The following is a 17,094-nucleotide window of genomic DNA, read 5'->3' on the forward strand; positions in this document are numbered from 1 at the left end:
GCTTCACTTCATGTCCATCAGTGATGATCAAGAATTCATAAAACACTTGGAGCTCCCCTCTCACCCTAGCTTAGAGCAATACTTGGAAGGTCTAATAACAAAAAAAATCCCAAATATAACTACTGGATCTAGAGAGCCAAGAAGAGCTGAACAATGTGGTTGATACACAGCTGGAGAGCTGTAGATACCAAAGGACTATCAAAGAACTACAATGTACACAAGGAAAAAACGGGTGTGGGACCAGAAGACGACCAAATGTGGCATTTATCACTTTACAGCAAACTGAGCATGCTGAAACCAACAGCTGAGCCTTTGATTAGTTTAAACACCCATAGGGAAGACTCAGTGCCCAGGTCACAATGTGATCACCCACTGCTAACTCCATGTCTGGAGTCAACCCTGCACCTGTTATGTCCCACGTGGCACAGACAGTGCACAGGACACAAGCCCAGAGCAGGGAGGACTGTGTGGCAGGGCACAACTGTGCCAGCTGATGAGCAAGGGGGGGAGAAGCAGGTGAGGTGGCTGGGACCAGTGGGCAGGTTGGGGTTTCAAAATATGAAAGTCAGCCACTCCAGTCAGTGCAGAGGAGCCTTTCCAGGCAAGGCTACATAGCACAGCTCATCCACTACATTCCCTGGGTCTGTATTTAATTATTCAGATGTAAAGTCTCCTGTGAATTTTTTTCTGACTTTCCTTTGTGACTGAAAATATTTTACACCAATTCTTACTTTTAACCTGGGCCCTGGCTGCTTGTACACAACACATTGCACTGCCTTAGTCAGAAAAATCCAAGACAGCTGAACTCCATGTGGTTAAAGGGGATTTGCTGAGCTCAGTCTCAGCTCATCAGGCAGCATTGTGCAGGGATTTTCTTGGTATCACTACTGATGGAGACAGTAAGCCTCTTTGTTTATTTTTTCCCAGATGAATGACACAAGCAAAAGCAAACAGAAAAAACAGACCTACAGAACAAAGAGGCTATCCCTGTTACAGTGCACCTGGCCCTGGGCCACAAGTTCACGATGTCCATGATGACACAAAATCCCACTACACTGGGTCTTCTCTGTCTCTGTAACAGGTTTCCAGGCAAAAAGCAGCAGCCTTGTTTGCCCAGGTAGGAAACAGCCCCATCTGTCACAGCAAAGCACCTTATGGCAGTGTCCCACAGCTGCCAAGTTACACACACAAGTGAACCCAGCACAGGTTTCTGGGGGGACCCTTCCTGCTTGGCTTGTTTGGTTTTGGTAGATCATAAACCCTGCAGCTAAGAAAAAGGTTGGTTTAGAGAGGCCCAGGGCTGCTCTGCTTCAAGTTAGGACAGGAATACACAGCAAGTCTGGTGCTTCCTGCTCATGTTCACTTCATCCCATGTCGGAGCACTCGCCATGGAGGAAGGCAAAGTGCTGCAAGAGCTTGGCTCAGGGAGCTGGGCATAAGCAGAACACAAGAGGGGTAAGAAAATACACTGTCCTTGTAGAACCAGACCTCTATTTGCCTCTGATGGTTGATGAAGATGTCAGCAAATAATTTTACTAATACCTCTTTGTTTCAGAAGTTCTAGGACTCTGCAGCATAGAGCTCTTGCTGGAATTTCATACAAGACCTAAAGTACAAAGAGACAAAGGAGCCTGAAAAACAAAAATAAACTCAGTGTCTCCAGCACTTTGGTCTTTCAGTGTGTTTTTTTAGGAACAATTTTCTAAAGCTGGTATCACCCAACTCAAGCCCCTTCCTTCTGCCTGAAGCATGTAACAGGGAGAGGCCACGTCTCCTTGCTATGCCAACACTCACCTGGGAATCACAGTCCTTTCCCTCTCCCATGCTTCACTGCAAGCAAACAACCTGGATCTCCAGCATCCTCATTTTAAGTTCTCCAAATATCTCTTGGCTGTGTGAGTTGCATAACCAGAATGTGGCAGCTGACAACACACAAAGAAAAAAGCTTGGGAGAGTAGCTGGGAAGATAGTTGACACCGGCTGCACTGGAATTTACTGAGCTACGCTCAACTGGAAATAGAAAACACTTAATCCTTACAGCAGTAGCCTTAAACTCTTGGAACAGTAATTAGGATGAGAGAATATATGCCAAATAATGGTATTTCCATTATCCCATGAGACAAAGACCAAGTGCAAAAGAATTTTCTCTTGACCAGTGTCTCTTCCAGATGCTCGAGCCAGATGGACCTCACAGCTGCTGCTTTGGTTAATGCTTTTCTGCCAGTCCAAGAACTGACTGCTTTAAGAAACCGTCCAAAGCAGAAGATTACCATTCCTCATGAAAAGCATAAAACCCATCAAACAGACAGCTTGCTTCAATGCATACTCACAACTGAGCTACTAAAAAGCACAAGGAATTCTTTGCTCATTAAAGTTCTTTCCTACATGGAATGACCTTCCTTGGCAAAGGCAGATATAAACATCAAGTAGTGACAGTACAACTCAGAAACCTTCTATGAATCCAGCTAAATCCAAATCCTAGTGCCTGTTCCAGAATTTCTCTTTATTACAAATAAGAGACACTTCCTGAACTATTTTAATCTGCCTGGGGGACTTTTTATAGAAACACAAGTATATACATGTCACAACAAGGCACAAATAATTGCACTCCACTTGGGAAGGACTGATGGAGCCTAAATGGAACATTTCAATTTCTGACCTATCTACTTGCTGAAAGCTTGCAAGCATCTCCTCCTAATTGCATCATGCAGTAAGAAAGGCATTTGGGGAGCACAGCAGGAATGGAAACACTGGAAAAGGAGACTACAGGAAGGAGGAAACTCTCCTTGTTTCCTCTGAACTTCTGATTAATTTCCACGAGAAGACTCTGATGTGTCTGAAGGCGTTTCCCAAAGGGCAGGCTCCATCTCCCTAGTCAAACACTGGAAGGCTTGATGTCCCTCAGGAGCCAGGGCTGGGCCAGCTTACAGAACAGCTTCAAAAGGTTTTGGCAGTGACAGTAGACAGGACAACCATCCTGTCCTCTACAGCCCCTCTTCTGCTTCTGCCAGAAGAGTTACTGAAGGAAAACAAACTCCTGGCTTCACTTAAAGCCAGTCACCCCTAAACCATTTCATTCTAATGAAACTGCCTGGTAAGTATGTTTAAACGAGTGGTGACAGGAGAGAGTGGATGGCAGAGGTCAGGCTTGCTGATAATCTCACCTACCTGCACTTATTTCCACTGACTTTACAGAGCTAACAGACCTTTGCTATCCCAGGTCATTTACTGCCAAATGAACAACCACAATCCAACCCAACCAGGAAAAGGCTCCTCCAGCAGACAAGAGTGGGATGAGCTGCTGGGGGGGCATGGGCTTGTCCTGCAGTTAAAGTTAGCTACAGAGAGGATGTTTATTCATAGCCTTATTTAAGCCAGCTAAGAAGAGGGTAAACCAGAACAGGACACATGGATCCAGTTCAGAGGACGTGGAGGGCTCTGCACTGCACAACAGTGAGAGGCTTGGATGCCCTGCCAAAACCAGAAGACTCCTCTGCTGCAAAGCCAAGGCTGAGTTCAGACACACTGAGCCAATCAGCAGCTCCAGGGCAGGTTGATGAAGTGTCAAAGTTTTCACTCACTCCTCAATTAAAGTTGCTTAAAAACTAAAAAAACGTGGAAACTGGTATTCATGCAAACACAAATTAAAGCCTGAATCAATCTGAATTAACTAAAACCAACAAACTATACTAAACTCAAGAATACTTTCAATAACAAAATTGTCCTTATTGTAATCACAACAAAACACACCAATCCCTTTTATTCTGTATTAATCAAATTAAAATAGCCAGCCAGAACAGCAGGTTTCCTGCTGAACAAGCACACTTTACCATTCCCAGTCCTTCCACCCAGCTGAAGTGACTTCACCAAGCTCAGTATTTCTGGGCAGGCTGGAAGATTTGCCTCTGCACCCATCCTGAGGCTGTTTAATTCAAACAGCCAAAAACACACTGCTAAAACAGCAGGTCCAAACTGAAAAGCTTTCTTCTCCATAAGCAAAATGGCAACCAAGCAGTATCATTACTAAAGCATTTATACATCAGGAAATACAGATATGACATGTATGACTTCAAAAAAAGGGTTAATGAATATGAATATTTATTAAACAGACCAGAAAAAAACAACCCACCCTTATGGGCCAAACAGTCAGAATCCTACAGTTGTTTATGCTTTGTTACCTTTAATTACAGAAGTAATTCTGCTAAAGCTGATTCTATGTATCTTAAAGATCTTCCCACAGTCCTTCAACAATGCTAATAATTCTTCCTCCATGGCTCTAAGACAGAAAAAAACCTTGTTTCCTGCTTTACAAAACTTTACCTGGTTGCTACCAGGCAGTTACCTCAATCCTGTGAAGACAGCCCCAAAAGAAAGGCAAAATGGATTTTAAAAATGCCTCAAAGCTCAGACACCAACACAATGAAATCCACAAGATTTTCTTATCCCATAGGCAGCTTACTGGTATCCCAGGCTCCCCTTTCATCCTTGCACCACACATTACATTTCCCTAGAAATCAAGTAAATCAGTTGAACTGGAGACATGTTTTTGTGTCCCTAAAGCAGGGCAGCACTCAGCAAGCCCTGCTCTGCATGGCATATTACACACACATCTCATGAAGATTTCTGCTGCAAATCCAGTCAGGGTCAGGCTGAAAGGAGACTTTTGCATCACAAGGATGACCATAAAATTCTCTGTTACAAAATGCATCAGACCTGTGGACTGACATCTCACTGTAGCTTATGTTCTCCCAGCTAAGGCCAAGACATCTGTTTCAGCTAGGCAAACCTGCTGTGAATACAGAAGGCATGTGAACTATCTGACCAAAATCCTGGCTTCTAAATTTGCATTCCTAGAATCTGCTGTGATCTCACCATCCTTCCAAACAACTTCCATCCAACTGATAGGAAGAGTTGTCTCATCAACCCAGCGAGAACCAAACTCAAAAGCACTAGAGACAGTCAGCAAGGGATACACAGGTAAAACACAGTGAAATCCAGCACAAGAAGCTCTGTACTCCTCTGCACCAGCTGGTGGAACAATAGCCTCAAATCTATGAGATTCTGTCAGGTTTTAGAGTTTACCCCAAAATGAGGAACCTGCAACCTTGACCTCCAAGCACTTTTGGCTGTCACAAGCAGGGAAGCAGAGGCAGCTGCTGTGAGTTGCTGCTGCTGGCAAAATGAGAGAATGCTGCTGTGCTCATCATTTTCCTCTGGCTGAATTCTGGTTTTCTAGGGCCACCCCTCAATGGGATTTGCTATCCCTTCCCAAGATGCTTGTTACAGACTAACTCAAACCCTGGTCTACTGCAGGAGACTGCAGAGGGAAAACGAAATAAAACAACTTGAAATGTAAGAGAAATAAAAAATTATTCCAAACACCTTGCATCATCAATGAGGCACTGAGCAAAATGCCAGTGCAGCTCTCCCCCAGCCAACGAGAACGTGAGAAGCCAGATGAAATCTGGTATCCCTGAAGAGAGCTGCACTGCAGGAATTTTAAATCACTCAAGTTTTTAACCTAGGATAAAAAAATACACTTGCAAACCAGCGAGGACGGTGCCTCTGCCAGGCTCTGCACTTTCCTCCTGGCAGAACCAAACTTAGTTTAACCACTTCTGGCCGACGATCCCAAGCGCAGAGCACCATGTGGAGAATTCTCCTTCAATGGGGCTATTCACTGGAGCCGTAAAACCCGCCTGCGTGTGTCGGGAGCCGGATGCAGCCTGGGAAACTGGCCTGGCTACCTGGACCTCCATTTTCACTACCAACAGGTGAACCTGGCTCCCCACCCACTTCCAGGAGAGGACAGAACCTTCTCCTGGGCACAGTGCAACAGCCACGCCCGGGAGTATTTCCACCGTCATTCCGTAGGAGCGATCATTTTTTAAGCGAAAGAGAGCAGGTTACGGGGGCACCCAGCCCAGTGCAAGCGGGGCTGGAACGGGCACAAAACCACAGCGTGCTGCCCGTCTCCGGAGGAGCCGGGGCTCCCGACAGAAGGGGTCGGGCACGGCCAGGGCCAGGCAGCAGGGAGGACTCCGAGCCAGGGCCGGGCCGGCTGCGCTCGGCCGAGCTCGGAGGCCGCAAACAGCACAGCCCCGGCCGCAGGGGCGGCCCCGGCGGGAGCCGGAGCGGTGCGAGAGCGAGTTCCCCTCACACACAGCCGGGCGCGGCGGCAGGCGGCCCGGGACCACCGCCCGCACGAGTCTGGCCCGGCCCGGCCGCACTTCACCTGCCGCGGCGGCTGGCCCGGCCCCGAGTCCACCCGAGCCGGGGACGGCTCCCGTTCCCGGCCCCGTTCCCGCGGAGCTCCAACGCCTCTCTGCCCTCTCCCGCCGCTCAACAGGTGCGCGGCACCGCACTCACCTCTCCGCCATGGCCGCTGTGCCCGCGAGCGGGGCAGGATGTGAAACCCGATCCCGGCCCCGCCCGGGGGCGGCGCGGCCCGGCCCGGGACCCCCGGCCGCTCCCCGGGTCCCTCTGCCGGGGGCTGCTGCGCCGGGACGGGGCGGGGCGGGGCGGGGCGGGGCGGGGCTGAACCGGCCAGGCCGGCGCTAGCGGCGGAACCGCGGGTCGAGGGCAGCCCCTGGCGGCGGCGCGGCCGCTCCGGAGCCCGGCCGAACCCGCCCGAGCGCGACCGAGCCGGCCCGAGCCCGCCCGAGCCCGCCGAGCTCGCCCGAACCCGCCCGAGCCCGCCCGAGCCCGCCCGAGCCCGCCGAGCCCGCCCGAACCCGCCCGAACCCGCCCGAGCCCGCCGAGCCCGGGCGTCGCGGAGCTCCGGCCCGAGGGGTGGAAACAAGGAGAGTGGAAGCGGAGATGGGACGTCAGTTTTGGAGTAGCTGAAGCGTTATTTGAGCTACAGGTCAATGGCGAAAGTCAGCGGTCGTGATTGGTTTTGTGAGGAAAACCGCGGTCAGAGGGGTCACATCCTGCCCTCAGCGGGGGCCCTTCGGCAGCGCTGTCGCTGCGGGCCGGGTGCGGCCCGTGCTGGATCGCGGCTGCCCCGCTGAGCCGGGCACCGGGGGCTTTGTCGGTTCTGCTCTGCCCTCTGCTACTCCGGACATCCTCCAAGAGCGCGGATGGAAAGCGGCAAGGGGGACTTGAGCCAGCCAGGAGCATTGAGAAAGGAAAGTTCCTTTGCCAATCTGGACGCTGGGCTATCCCTACTTCCAGGTGGGAGGGTACAGACATTTGGGTCAGGCTGTGCTATGCTCTGGGTTTGCCCAAATGTGTGCTCTTTTTTGCCCCAGCAACTTTGGGCAGATTTTGTTGATTTTCTGTTTCTTTTCTAAGCACGTAGTAAACCGGTCAAAGCTGTGCAGGAGCATCAGATGTGTCTCCTGCAGATGCACAGATCCACCAGCGGTGTACAAACAGCATAGGTTCAGAGATTTCAAGAACAAGTGCCTTGGCCAGCACGAGTAGTCTGAATAAACAAGCTGTGCACTAAAGGTCAGCCCTGCTAGGTCAGCTTCTGTCAGCCCCTGTTTTGGGGTATGTCATGGGGGCACAGAAGAGCTCCTGCTATCTCAGTAATTGCTGCAATGTGGCCCTGCTCCCAAGGAGTCTTTCACGGGGTACTGTTATTCCAGAATAGCAACAATCCCCTGTGGAGGCAAATCCTGGAGGCTGATTCCTCTTCTCTATAACTGAGGGCACAAGACTTGACAGATACTTGGTGGGCTTTGCCACTAACAGGGTGGTTTGGGGCCCATGTCACATCAGAGAGCAAATGTCTGTTACAGTAAGAAATGGGTCTGTTCAGCATATTAATGACCCCATGCAAGCCAATGATCAGAGCAACACTCTGCTCACTTGCAAATGGCATTTTGGCACTTTTGAGAACTTGAGGGTAACTTAATCTGATGACATGGCCCTGAAAGTCACACTGCATTTTTAAATAGCAAATAGAGAGACAATGAGGTCATGGCCACTGCTCTTGAGGGCTGGTCACACAGCTGCACTGTGCTTGTGGGGGGGGCGTGAGGAGGGGAGGAGGAGGAGGAGAGAGTGTCCTGCAGCCAGGGGCCAATGGGGCCCCCACAGGGGCTGTGAAGCTGCTGGAGATGCCTGAGTGCTGTGGGAAAGCAGGCAAGAGAAGCTGAGTTCTGTGGGACTGCAAAGCTCAGGGACTGAGGCATGGGCTAGCAGGGAAGGAAAGGAGAATTTAAACCAACTGTGCATTGAAAACAAAACTTTGCTGGTGTGGCTCTACCATGATTAAATTGGCATCCCTCCTTGTGGAGGTGCAGATATTGCTTACCTTTGTCAGTGAAGGCTACACCTGTCCTCAGGCAAACAGTAATGCTGGGAAAATGCTTATAGCAACCTGGTAGTCTCTGTTCAAGGGCTCCCGTAGAGACAGACTTAAACTGTGTAAGAATTTTAACTGCTTCATCATTTCTGTGCTAGCAAGAAAAGTCTTTTGGACATGTTGAAAATAGATGCTGGGATATGGGAGGTTTCAGAAGCCCCAGCTTTGGGGCTGCCCTGAATGAGTGACCTGACACAGTAAGTGGGAAGTTTGCTGCAGGAGGGATCAGACAAATTTTTTTTTTTGCAACATTCTCATTTTATTTTGCACATTTCAGGGTTTGATAATGTCTTGGCTGTTTTCCACCTACACCTCTAGCAGCCTTGCTGAAGAACCTAAACATCATTGCTTGGCTGCCACAGCTCAGACTCTTGGGATGTTATTCTGCTCTAAGAGATCCCAAATGGGCAAACTGGAGACCCTCAAGGACACAAAGGACACACTGACATGACGTCTCAGGTCAGTCCAGCTGAGGAGCTGGCAGTTCTGTGCTGGCCTGCACAAAGTCACTCAGCAGGAGGGCGTGAAGATGCAGAGCAAGGAAGTTACCTTGAAGGCAGAACCTCCAGATGAGAGACTTGTGCACTTGCTGACACTTTCTCACTCTTGGGAGCAGAGATCCCACTGCTGGGGAGGAAAGCAGAGTGACAGGAGTGACATTTATCTGGCTCAACAGACAGCTCTGAGGCTGTGCCTTGCACCAAGGTGCCAATGATACTCTAGCAACTCAGGGAAGGGGAGAGTAATCCCAGAGGGGAAAATTGAGGCAGCTAAAGGAAAAGCCTATTTTGTGGGAACTTCTTCAGAGACTTTTGCAGCTCAGACAGTCACGGGCTGAGGAAAACTTCTGCTGGTGGTACCTGGTGCAATAACACAAGGCCATGCTCCTCCAGAGATACAGATGGGTCACTGTGACACAGTCACAAGGCTAGTTATCAATACACAAAGTGGCAGCAGGAGGTGAATGTGAAGTGATTGAGAGCATGGAAAAGAGATTGCAGTATCTCTGAGAACAGAGAGCCCTGGCTCTTTTGCTAATAAAAGAAGAAACAGCCTTCATGAATTGTAAGGCTGTGAACACCAGACCACTGTAAGATGAGGTAAGAGATGTATGATCTGTGTTTCCAGGCCAAATCATCTCGTTCCTTCCTTTTCTTGGCTGAAGGATAAACTGTGTAACTGTCACTGCAGAACTGCAAAATGAAGCAGCTCTCTGAGATCATGCTTGAATTGTTCCTCAGGTACTGTTCCCATATGGAAGTAACTGTATTTGGAGTTGTACACCCTTTCATAAAGCTGCTCATCTGGTGCTCATACTTGGGTACACACTTCATGTCAGGAAATGGCAGATCCTGGCATGAGAGGCCTTCCTCATGTGGGGGTGTGTTAGAATCAGTGATGCTAAAGCTATGGAAAGCTTAGTACTGCAGTGCTAAGTGGCTGCTTGTGTGTCCCAGACTGAGAGTTCTTTGGATTTTGTGCTGTGAGAGTTCTCTCTTCCAAATGGTCTTAGCAAGTATGATGAGGAAAAGAATCCCTGTTCTACATTAATAATTTCTGTTTTGTGAAGACAATGACATTGAATAGCTCAGGACAGTCCTTTGGAAAAAGATAGTTGGAGATATTTGACCATTTGTAAAAATACATGTTTTTAAGCACCAATCAGTAGAATGTTGTGGTTTTGTTTTAATTTTTTTTTTTTTTTTATAGCAGGCATGATGTAAATTTAAATGATTAGCCAGATGTTCTGCAATGGGGCTTTTAAAAAATCATCCTGTCCTGATTTTTCCTGCCTTACCTTCTTTAGCTCCTTTTCAGAGTAAGCAGCAGTGCTGTCCCGTTGCTGCTTGGCAGAGCAGCAGCTGGCTGTAACCCAACCAGGCAGCATGGCACAGGGAAACAGATGGAGCAGCAAATGCTCTTTGCTTCCTCTCCTGCTTTCTGAAACAGACTGTGGGTAACAACATACAGGGGAGGTTTTTTGCCATCTTCCCTGCTGCTGTGGCTCCCTCCCTGGCTGCTGACACAGCCATGGCATTTTATAGCAGGGGTGACATCTCCCCACAGCAAAGGAGAGCTGCCAAGAGGGGAAGGGCGTTAGATACAATGTCAGCATGCCCTCGGATGGGAAAGAAGGGTGCAGTGAGTGAAAGGGCTGAACTGAGGCAGGGGCCCCCCATGCAGCCAGTCCTGCTTCTCTTGTTGCTCTGAGTCCTGATTCTGGTGTTCATCTGAGCTTGGGTGAGCCCCATCAACTCATTAAACTGGCATGGAACAAAAGTGAGTGGTATCTTGGCAGTTAGGAACCTGATGGATGATCTGGCAAGTACTGGGATGAAAATGAGGAGAATAACCATACACCAGGATGGGCCAGGAGAAGAACAGGGGAGGAAGGTAGAGGTGGGATGGCCCCTGTGAGCCAGATCGACTCTGCTGTCCAGGGCAGTCCCAGAGCTGAACAAGACACAGGAAGGGAGGTCCATGCTCCCAGGTAACTTTCTATGAGCCAAACTCAGAGGCTGCTGGCTGTGAAGGTCAGGAAAATGTCCCCAGCAGAGGTTTGGCTGCCTTACTTCAAAATTCGTGTGGGATGAAATCTCATCAAAATAAGGTACTTATGTTCCTCATACCAAATCAGTTACAGGTTCTACTGTAAAAGGTCTACAAAGGTCTTCTACTGTATCACAGCCTTCTATACCTCTCTGTTTCTGGTAAGCTCTGCTGCTCTAAAATATATGTCTGCTAAGGATTTACTGGTTGAGCTGGGCAATATTGCTCCATGCCCCACAGGAGATATTACACTCTGGAAATGATGAAACTGTTTCCGCACCAGCTGGGTACACCTGTCCAGAGCAGAGGATGATTGCTGAGAGGCTTGTGGCCAGTGCTTATGACACAAGGCTGAGCTAATGCTGCCAGTGAACCCAAACAGCAGCATGAGCTGTAGAGACAGAGCTGTGCCACTTCCCTGTACCTCCCTGCTTGCTCTCCCCCTGGCTGCACAGGCTGCTTGCCCATCTGGCTTTGCTGTGGCTGATGTTTGTGCCACACAATGTAATACTGTAGGCACTTGGCAAGATCTGATTTTTTTGTTTGGCCACAGGCAGAACCTGTAACTCCTCAAGTTAATCCTACAGTGTGAGTTTTTTTCTCACAAGCCTTGACAAACTAATTGAATCCCCATTTCTGTGAGTAACCTTGAAGGAAGGTCCCACAGTCAGGTCTCAAGACATAAAGAAAGATGGGGACTTGTGAGATGATAATTTTCACTGTTTCTGACCAGTGCAGAGGCATTCTTCGGTTTTCTCAGCCTCCTAAGTGAGGGAGCGGTGAGTGCCTCACCCCACTCTCTGATCCTGACCAACGGTGCGGGCAAAGGTCAGCGAGCAGTGAACGGGGGGTGGGGGGCAGCGGGCACGGGGGAGTGGGCAGGGAGCAGCGGGCAGTGGGCAACAGGCAGTGGGCAGTGGGCAGCGGGCAGTGAGCAGCGCGGGCAGTGGGCAGGGAGCAGCGGGCAGTGAGCAGCGGGCAGTGGGCACGGGGGAGTGGGCAGGGAGCAGCGGGCAGTGGGCAACAGGCAGTGAGCAGCGCGGGCAGTGGGCAGGGAGCAGCGGGCAGTGGGCACGGGGGAGTGGGCAGGGAGCAGCGGGCAGTGGGCACGGGGGAGTGGGCAGGGAGCAGCGGGCAGCGGGCAGTGAGCAGCGGGCAGTGAGCAGCGCGGGCCGGCGGCGTAGAAGGAAGGGAAGGTCGGAAGCGGTGCAGGAACACAGCAGTGCAGGAACGAGTTGCCGCAAGGGGAGGTCGTTCGCAGGCAGTCCCACATGGTCTAGCGGTTAGGATTCCTGGTTTTCACCCAGGCGGCCCGGGTTCGACTCCCGGTGTGGGAAAGCGGAGCTTTTTGTGTCTTTCCCCTACTTGCCTTTTGGTCTCTAGCTCTACGCCATCCGTCCCGCTCCTGGCGGCGCAGTTAACACGAACTCCCACCTCGGCCCTGACGCGCGGGCAGAGCCAGGTTTACAGGAAGGAACGTTCTGCGTTATGCCCCAGCACTGCAGAGCCAGTCTCTGCTCCGGATCAAGAAATCCCATGAATGAGAAAACTTATTTTAGGAAGTGTGTCACTGAGAGCTCCAAAGGTGGATCCAACCAAGCGCCGCCCCACCAGCAGCCCTGCGGAGCTGAATGTCCACGGCCGACGGGCCGGGGCATTGCTGTGGTACATTGCTGTGCCCAGGGCTGGCAACACGCAGCTCGCTCAGGTACTTGTTACTCCAGACCCGTCATTAGCCATGTCCACCCTTTCTATGAGTCCTCCAAGTGCTGGGGTGCATCCTTTCTCCCGCACTGCTTGGGCACCTGCCAAGGGCAAGGGATGTGTGAGCGGAGCAGACAAAAACCGCCTGTGTCCTCCTTCCAGAGCCCAGTTCCACAGGCACATGATCCCAGAGAAAAGCACCGACATGAGCCCATGCACGTACTTGAGTCACAGTCACACGGTGAGGGAACCAGGAAAATGGAGGTGGTTAAACCAGACCTGGTGGCTGACTGGAAGCCGAGGGGTAAGGGACAGGCAGCCAGAGCAGTGCATGGGAACAAATAAAACAAACCTTGTTTTGGCTTTGAGAAGACTAGTAATTTTATTTACAACCAAATTGTACAGAAATGATTAAGTTGAAAACCCCTATTTTAGTCATGCTTTGTTTTTAATTTTAAACAGATAATTTTCCCCTAAATGTTCCAAACTCTATTAGGTGACCACTTCATCTTAGAAGGATTTGGGCATTCTGGGCAAGGGCCCCAGGATCATTTTCTGCTATTAACATTTCAGGAGCTATGTTAGAAATGACATTAAATGAGACAGTAACCAGGGATTTTCAGAAAAAAATATAATTTCAGGAGACAAAGTTTGTTCAGAATTTCTCTTTACATTGTTTCAGATTTGTAGTACAACAACAAAAAAAACCCTAAAATTCCCCAGCAACAATTTTATTTCATGCTGATTCCAGCAGAAAACCCACTTAATGTTATCTGTCCTACCTTGAACAATTCCCCTAAACTTACTACATATTATTAAATTTAAATACAAATGAGCCATTCTGTGAGCTCTGAGGGAAATAATGAGACAGGAGGGGCCTACTTCACAAAGCATTATTTCCCTTCTGAGCTAATCTTTCAGCTTCAAGGCTCCAGCAGCCTGCAGCAGCTTGGGCCAAAAGCTGCACCAGAAGGGCTGGTCATCGATAAATTGTTTTACTTGGGATTGAAGTGGCTAAAGATCCTGCAAGACACTGCTGGACCATGAAGGGAGGGGTAATTTCGGGCAGAAGGGTACGGCCATCAAGGCCTCAGCCAAATGGACGAAGATCAAACCACAGACCCTATTAAATTACCACGTCAGCACGCTCCCGGTAAAGGAACACAGTAATTTCACACTCCTGTCCACTCCACAACGAAATCCACTTGAATTTGCTGGAAAGCAAGAGCCTATGGCAAAGCCTCGGCACGGAGCTCAGAACGTCCTGAAGGATGAGCTCGTCCAGAGCCAGAGGAGGACGGCACGCTCCGAACGCCCCACAAGCCCGCACACACTTGCGCCGCGGAGCCACTGCCCGGACCCCGGGGCAACGGCGGCGGCGGCGGCGGCGGCGGCGGCGGCCCCAGCACAGCGGCCGCAGCTTCGCCCCCCCCCGGCCCCTCCCGCCGCGCCTCGGGCGGGCGCAAGCCCTCGCGAGAGCTCAAAAGCGCGTGACAAGGCCACCTGTCTACCTCAGTCTCGCGAGCATTTGAGCCACTGCTTCCGGGCACGAAATCTCGCGAGAGGCGGCGAGCCCGGGCGTGCAGCGGCTTGTTTGGCCGTAAGTCTCGCGAGAGCCCCTGCGCGGTGCGCTGGGTGCCCCCGTGTCGTGCGCGGAGCCGCGAGCGGCCGGGCGCCATTTCGGGATCAGCTGCGGAGCCACAAACGGGGCCAGACCGGCACCGGGACCGACTCACGGCCGCGCTGCCTCTCGCCTCCCGCTCCCCAGGGCTGCCTGAGCGCCGCCGTCCATTTAAGATTCAGACGCCTGAAGAAGGTGCTTGAGCTCTCGGGCCCACTCCCCACCGCCAGCGCAGTGACGCCGGAGCCGCCGCTGCCGGACCTCGGGGCCCTAGCGAGGATCGCGCTGCCCGCGGCGCAGGTAACTGCGGGTGGGCCACGGGCCCCGCCGCCGGGCGAGCGGCAGCCTGGTCGGCGGGGTGCTGCGGCCTGGAGATCTGCGCCCCTCCCGCCGCCATGGCCGCCTCGGCCCTGCCCGTGGGGCCGCTCCGCGCCTCAGCAGGGCCGCAGCGCCCGGCCACCCCCGCCCCGCGGCGCGGCCCTGTGCGGTTCGCTTGTTCCCGTGGCCACGTCGCGGGAGCTGGCCCGGCTGCCCCCAGCATGGCGCTGCCCCGCCCCGGCTCCCCCCGCCCGCTCCCCTCGATGGCGCTGTGCGGAAGGACCGGGCGGGAGCGGCGGCGGGGCTGTCGGCGCTGGGAGACGGGCGGGCGGAGGGGGGAGCGCCGCCGGGCGGGGACGGAGGGCCTTCGGAAGGAGCGAGGTGGGAGGGCAGCCACGGCGGGGCCCCAGCGCTGGGCATCATTGTTTCTGGGAAAACAAACCCGCTTCTCGCGATCGTGTCGGAGTGTGTGGCAATTCTGGCTGGGGACCTGCCCGCAGACGTATGGGTCCTGTTGAGAGGCGAGTTCCTCCTCTGAGGCGTCGGAGCAATCCCTAAAGTTTCCTGATACTTTTCTAGGACACTGCATGCAAAACATGTGGAATTCGTTGGATTTATAAACCAAATAATTTTGAGAACGTGACTCTTTTAAAGTCCTTTTATGTGATAGAGTACAGCACAAAGAGAGTGTTTTCTTTCAAAATAGTGACTAGCTCACTTGCAGTAAATTTCCTGTCCTCTTATGTTTTCTGTAGATCCACAAAGTTTCAGGTATAGTTAATTCCTTTTTTGTTTTGATGGTTTGGGTTGGTTTATTTTGGGTTTTTTTTTTTTGGTTTTTTTTTTTTTTTTCGCTTGTTAGGGTGGTTTTGTTATCTTTTTTTCCTGTACAAACGAGTTAGTCACACGCAGCTTTTTTGAGAAAGCTGAAAGGCTTTCAGGAAAAATATTTGGAGCGTTCAGCTTTTAGTGAGATACTTGAAAATCTGTTAGGATTTTCTAGTAATTTGAAGTTATTGCAAGCTTTCATTTGTGTTTTTTAAAAAAAATACTTTATGTGTAGCATCATTATATGCATTGCAAGGCTGATAACAGAACTGTTTTACACATAGGGAGGAGGTATTCTCATAAGATGGTATTGTCCCTGTGGAAATGTTTTGTAAAGAGTACAAAGGGTAGAGATTGCTGGGGTGAGGCCAGAGGTCCATGCAGCTCAGGAGATTGTCAGTGATGGTGGCCAGCAGTAAATGCCAAAAAAAGAATGAGCAGCACAGTCACACATTGACAGTTCTCTCTGTGTGCGCTTAGTTGTCAGTTGTGGTTCAGGGTCACACGGCATGCCTTTGTTTAATGAAAACCTTTTTCTTTAAACTTTTTTTTTTTTTTTTTTTTTACATTGCATGTGCTTCTTTTTCTTTGTTAGGATCCACAGTGCCCTTCAACAGTGAATTCAATGCCTAAATGCTTTGTGAATAAGGACCATTGTTCTGAATCCACTGGATGATAGTTCATTCACTCATTATTGGGGTGAATGCAGTAATAGTCATTCCCTCTGCACTTTACCGTGTCCTTGATGGTCCCTATCCTGGCCACTCCTCTTCAGGGTGAAGAATTCCTCCCCAAGTGTAGCTGGATATGCTGACTAGATTACACATCTGTAAATGTAATTTGGGGTGAGAGTCATATTTTTTTGTAGAATTCTGGGTTTGCCTTTTTCATGGCCTTTAATGGTAATGATGTACTGTTTATACTATGTACTGGTTGAATATCTGTGAATTAAATCATGTGCATGTATGTAGATGGCTTGAAAAGCTGACTGTAAATACTGTAGCAAAAAGTAAAATTGAGCCATTACACTTAAACGAAGGATGATCATACCTGTAAGTAATAGCACTATAGCCCAACAGGTAATAGTTTGAAAATGAGATTAGTGTGCTTCAGTTAAGTAATTAAGTGTGAATGTCCAGTGTTGTGATCCTGCTTGAGGGTTTTATTCTAGAATGCATCCCTAGGCCAAGGTCAGGTGTACTGCAGCTCTGGTAAAGAATTCTCAATTACAACATTTTAAGTGACCAGTGTAAAAGATCTTAACATGTTAACATTTTCATTATTGTGCCCAAGTCTCGGGACAGCACAGTTCTGCAGCAGTGCCTTTAGACAAGGTGCAAGAACTAACCTGTTTGATTAAAGTCCATCTTATTATGCATATGCAGATTTTCAGTGTTGGGCTGTTAGATTTGGATCTAAAGAACTAGCCATTCTTGAGCTTAAGAAAGAAAAATAAGAGAAATTCACAAAGAGATTTGAGTAAGTTGAGTATCTAAGTTTAATGCCAAAATCTTGAGAGGTGCTTAATAGCATCCCTGCATAGGGAGAGGAGATCAAATATCAAAGTAATTCAGAGTATAGTGAACATAAAACATGAAGGGATTGAAATTGGAAAATAAGAGCAGCAGCTAAACCCAAAATGCCTGTGGTGTCAAGTGGTACCTGGTGTGGTGCCTCTTTTTGTTTTGAAACCTGAAGTTCCAGTCTGGATGGACTTTTTGTATGCTTTAGTAGCTCTTAGTGCTGGAATCATAAC

The 17,094-nt window shown here is 50.1% G+C and overlaps 2 protein-coding genes, 1 long non-coding RNA gene and 1 other non-coding gene across 9 annotated transcripts in view; 3 read left to right on the top strand and 1 right to left on the bottom strand.

The window, feature by feature from the left end:
- The window catches only part of LOC130261402 (rho GTPase-activating protein 39-like), a 52,255-nt gene extending 45,747 nt beyond the window's left edge, over positions 1-6,508 (bottom strand). For both annotated transcript variants that reach the window (XM_056507582.1, XM_056507581.1), the window contains exon 1: positions 6,370-6,508. In XM_056507582.1, the coding sequence (XP_056363557.1) occupies positions 6,370-6,380 (11 nt within the window). In that variant the 5' untranslated portion in view covers positions 6,381-6,508. The remainder of the gene's footprint in view (positions 1-6,369) is intronic.
- A 204-nt stretch (positions 6,509-6,712) lies between these two features.
- Positions 6,713-9,851, top strand: LOC130261363 (uncharacterized). The gene is made up of 2 exons (XR_008841975.1): positions 6,713-6,865; positions 8,595-9,851. It is a non-coding gene; the product is annotated as an uncharacterized LOC130261363 (long non-coding RNA).
- Positions 9,852-12,132: 2,281 nt separating this feature from the next.
- Positions 12,133-12,204, top strand: TRNAE-UUC (transfer RNA glutamic acid (anticodon UUC)). Its single transcript has one exon. It is a non-coding gene; the product is annotated as a tRNA-Glu (tRNA).
- A 1,960-nt stretch (positions 12,205-14,164) lies between these two features.
- The window catches only part of RBM39 (RNA binding motif protein 39), a 29,376-nt gene continuing 26,446 nt past the window's right edge, over positions 14,165-17,094 (top strand). For all 5 annotated transcript variants that reach the window (XR_008841984.1, XR_008841982.1, XR_008841983.1 and 2 more), the window contains exon 1: positions 14,165-14,492. The gene's annotated coding sequence lies outside the window, so the exon portion shown is untranslated. The remainder of the gene's footprint in view (positions 14,493-17,094) is intronic.

Source organism: Oenanthe melanoleuca, chromosome 20 (genome assembly GCF_029582105.1).
Source record: "Oenanthe melanoleuca isolate GR-GAL-2019-014 chromosome 20, OMel1.0, whole genome shotgun sequence".
NCBI lineage: Eukaryota > Metazoa > Chordata > Aves > Passeriformes > Muscicapidae > Oenanthe > Oenanthe melanoleuca.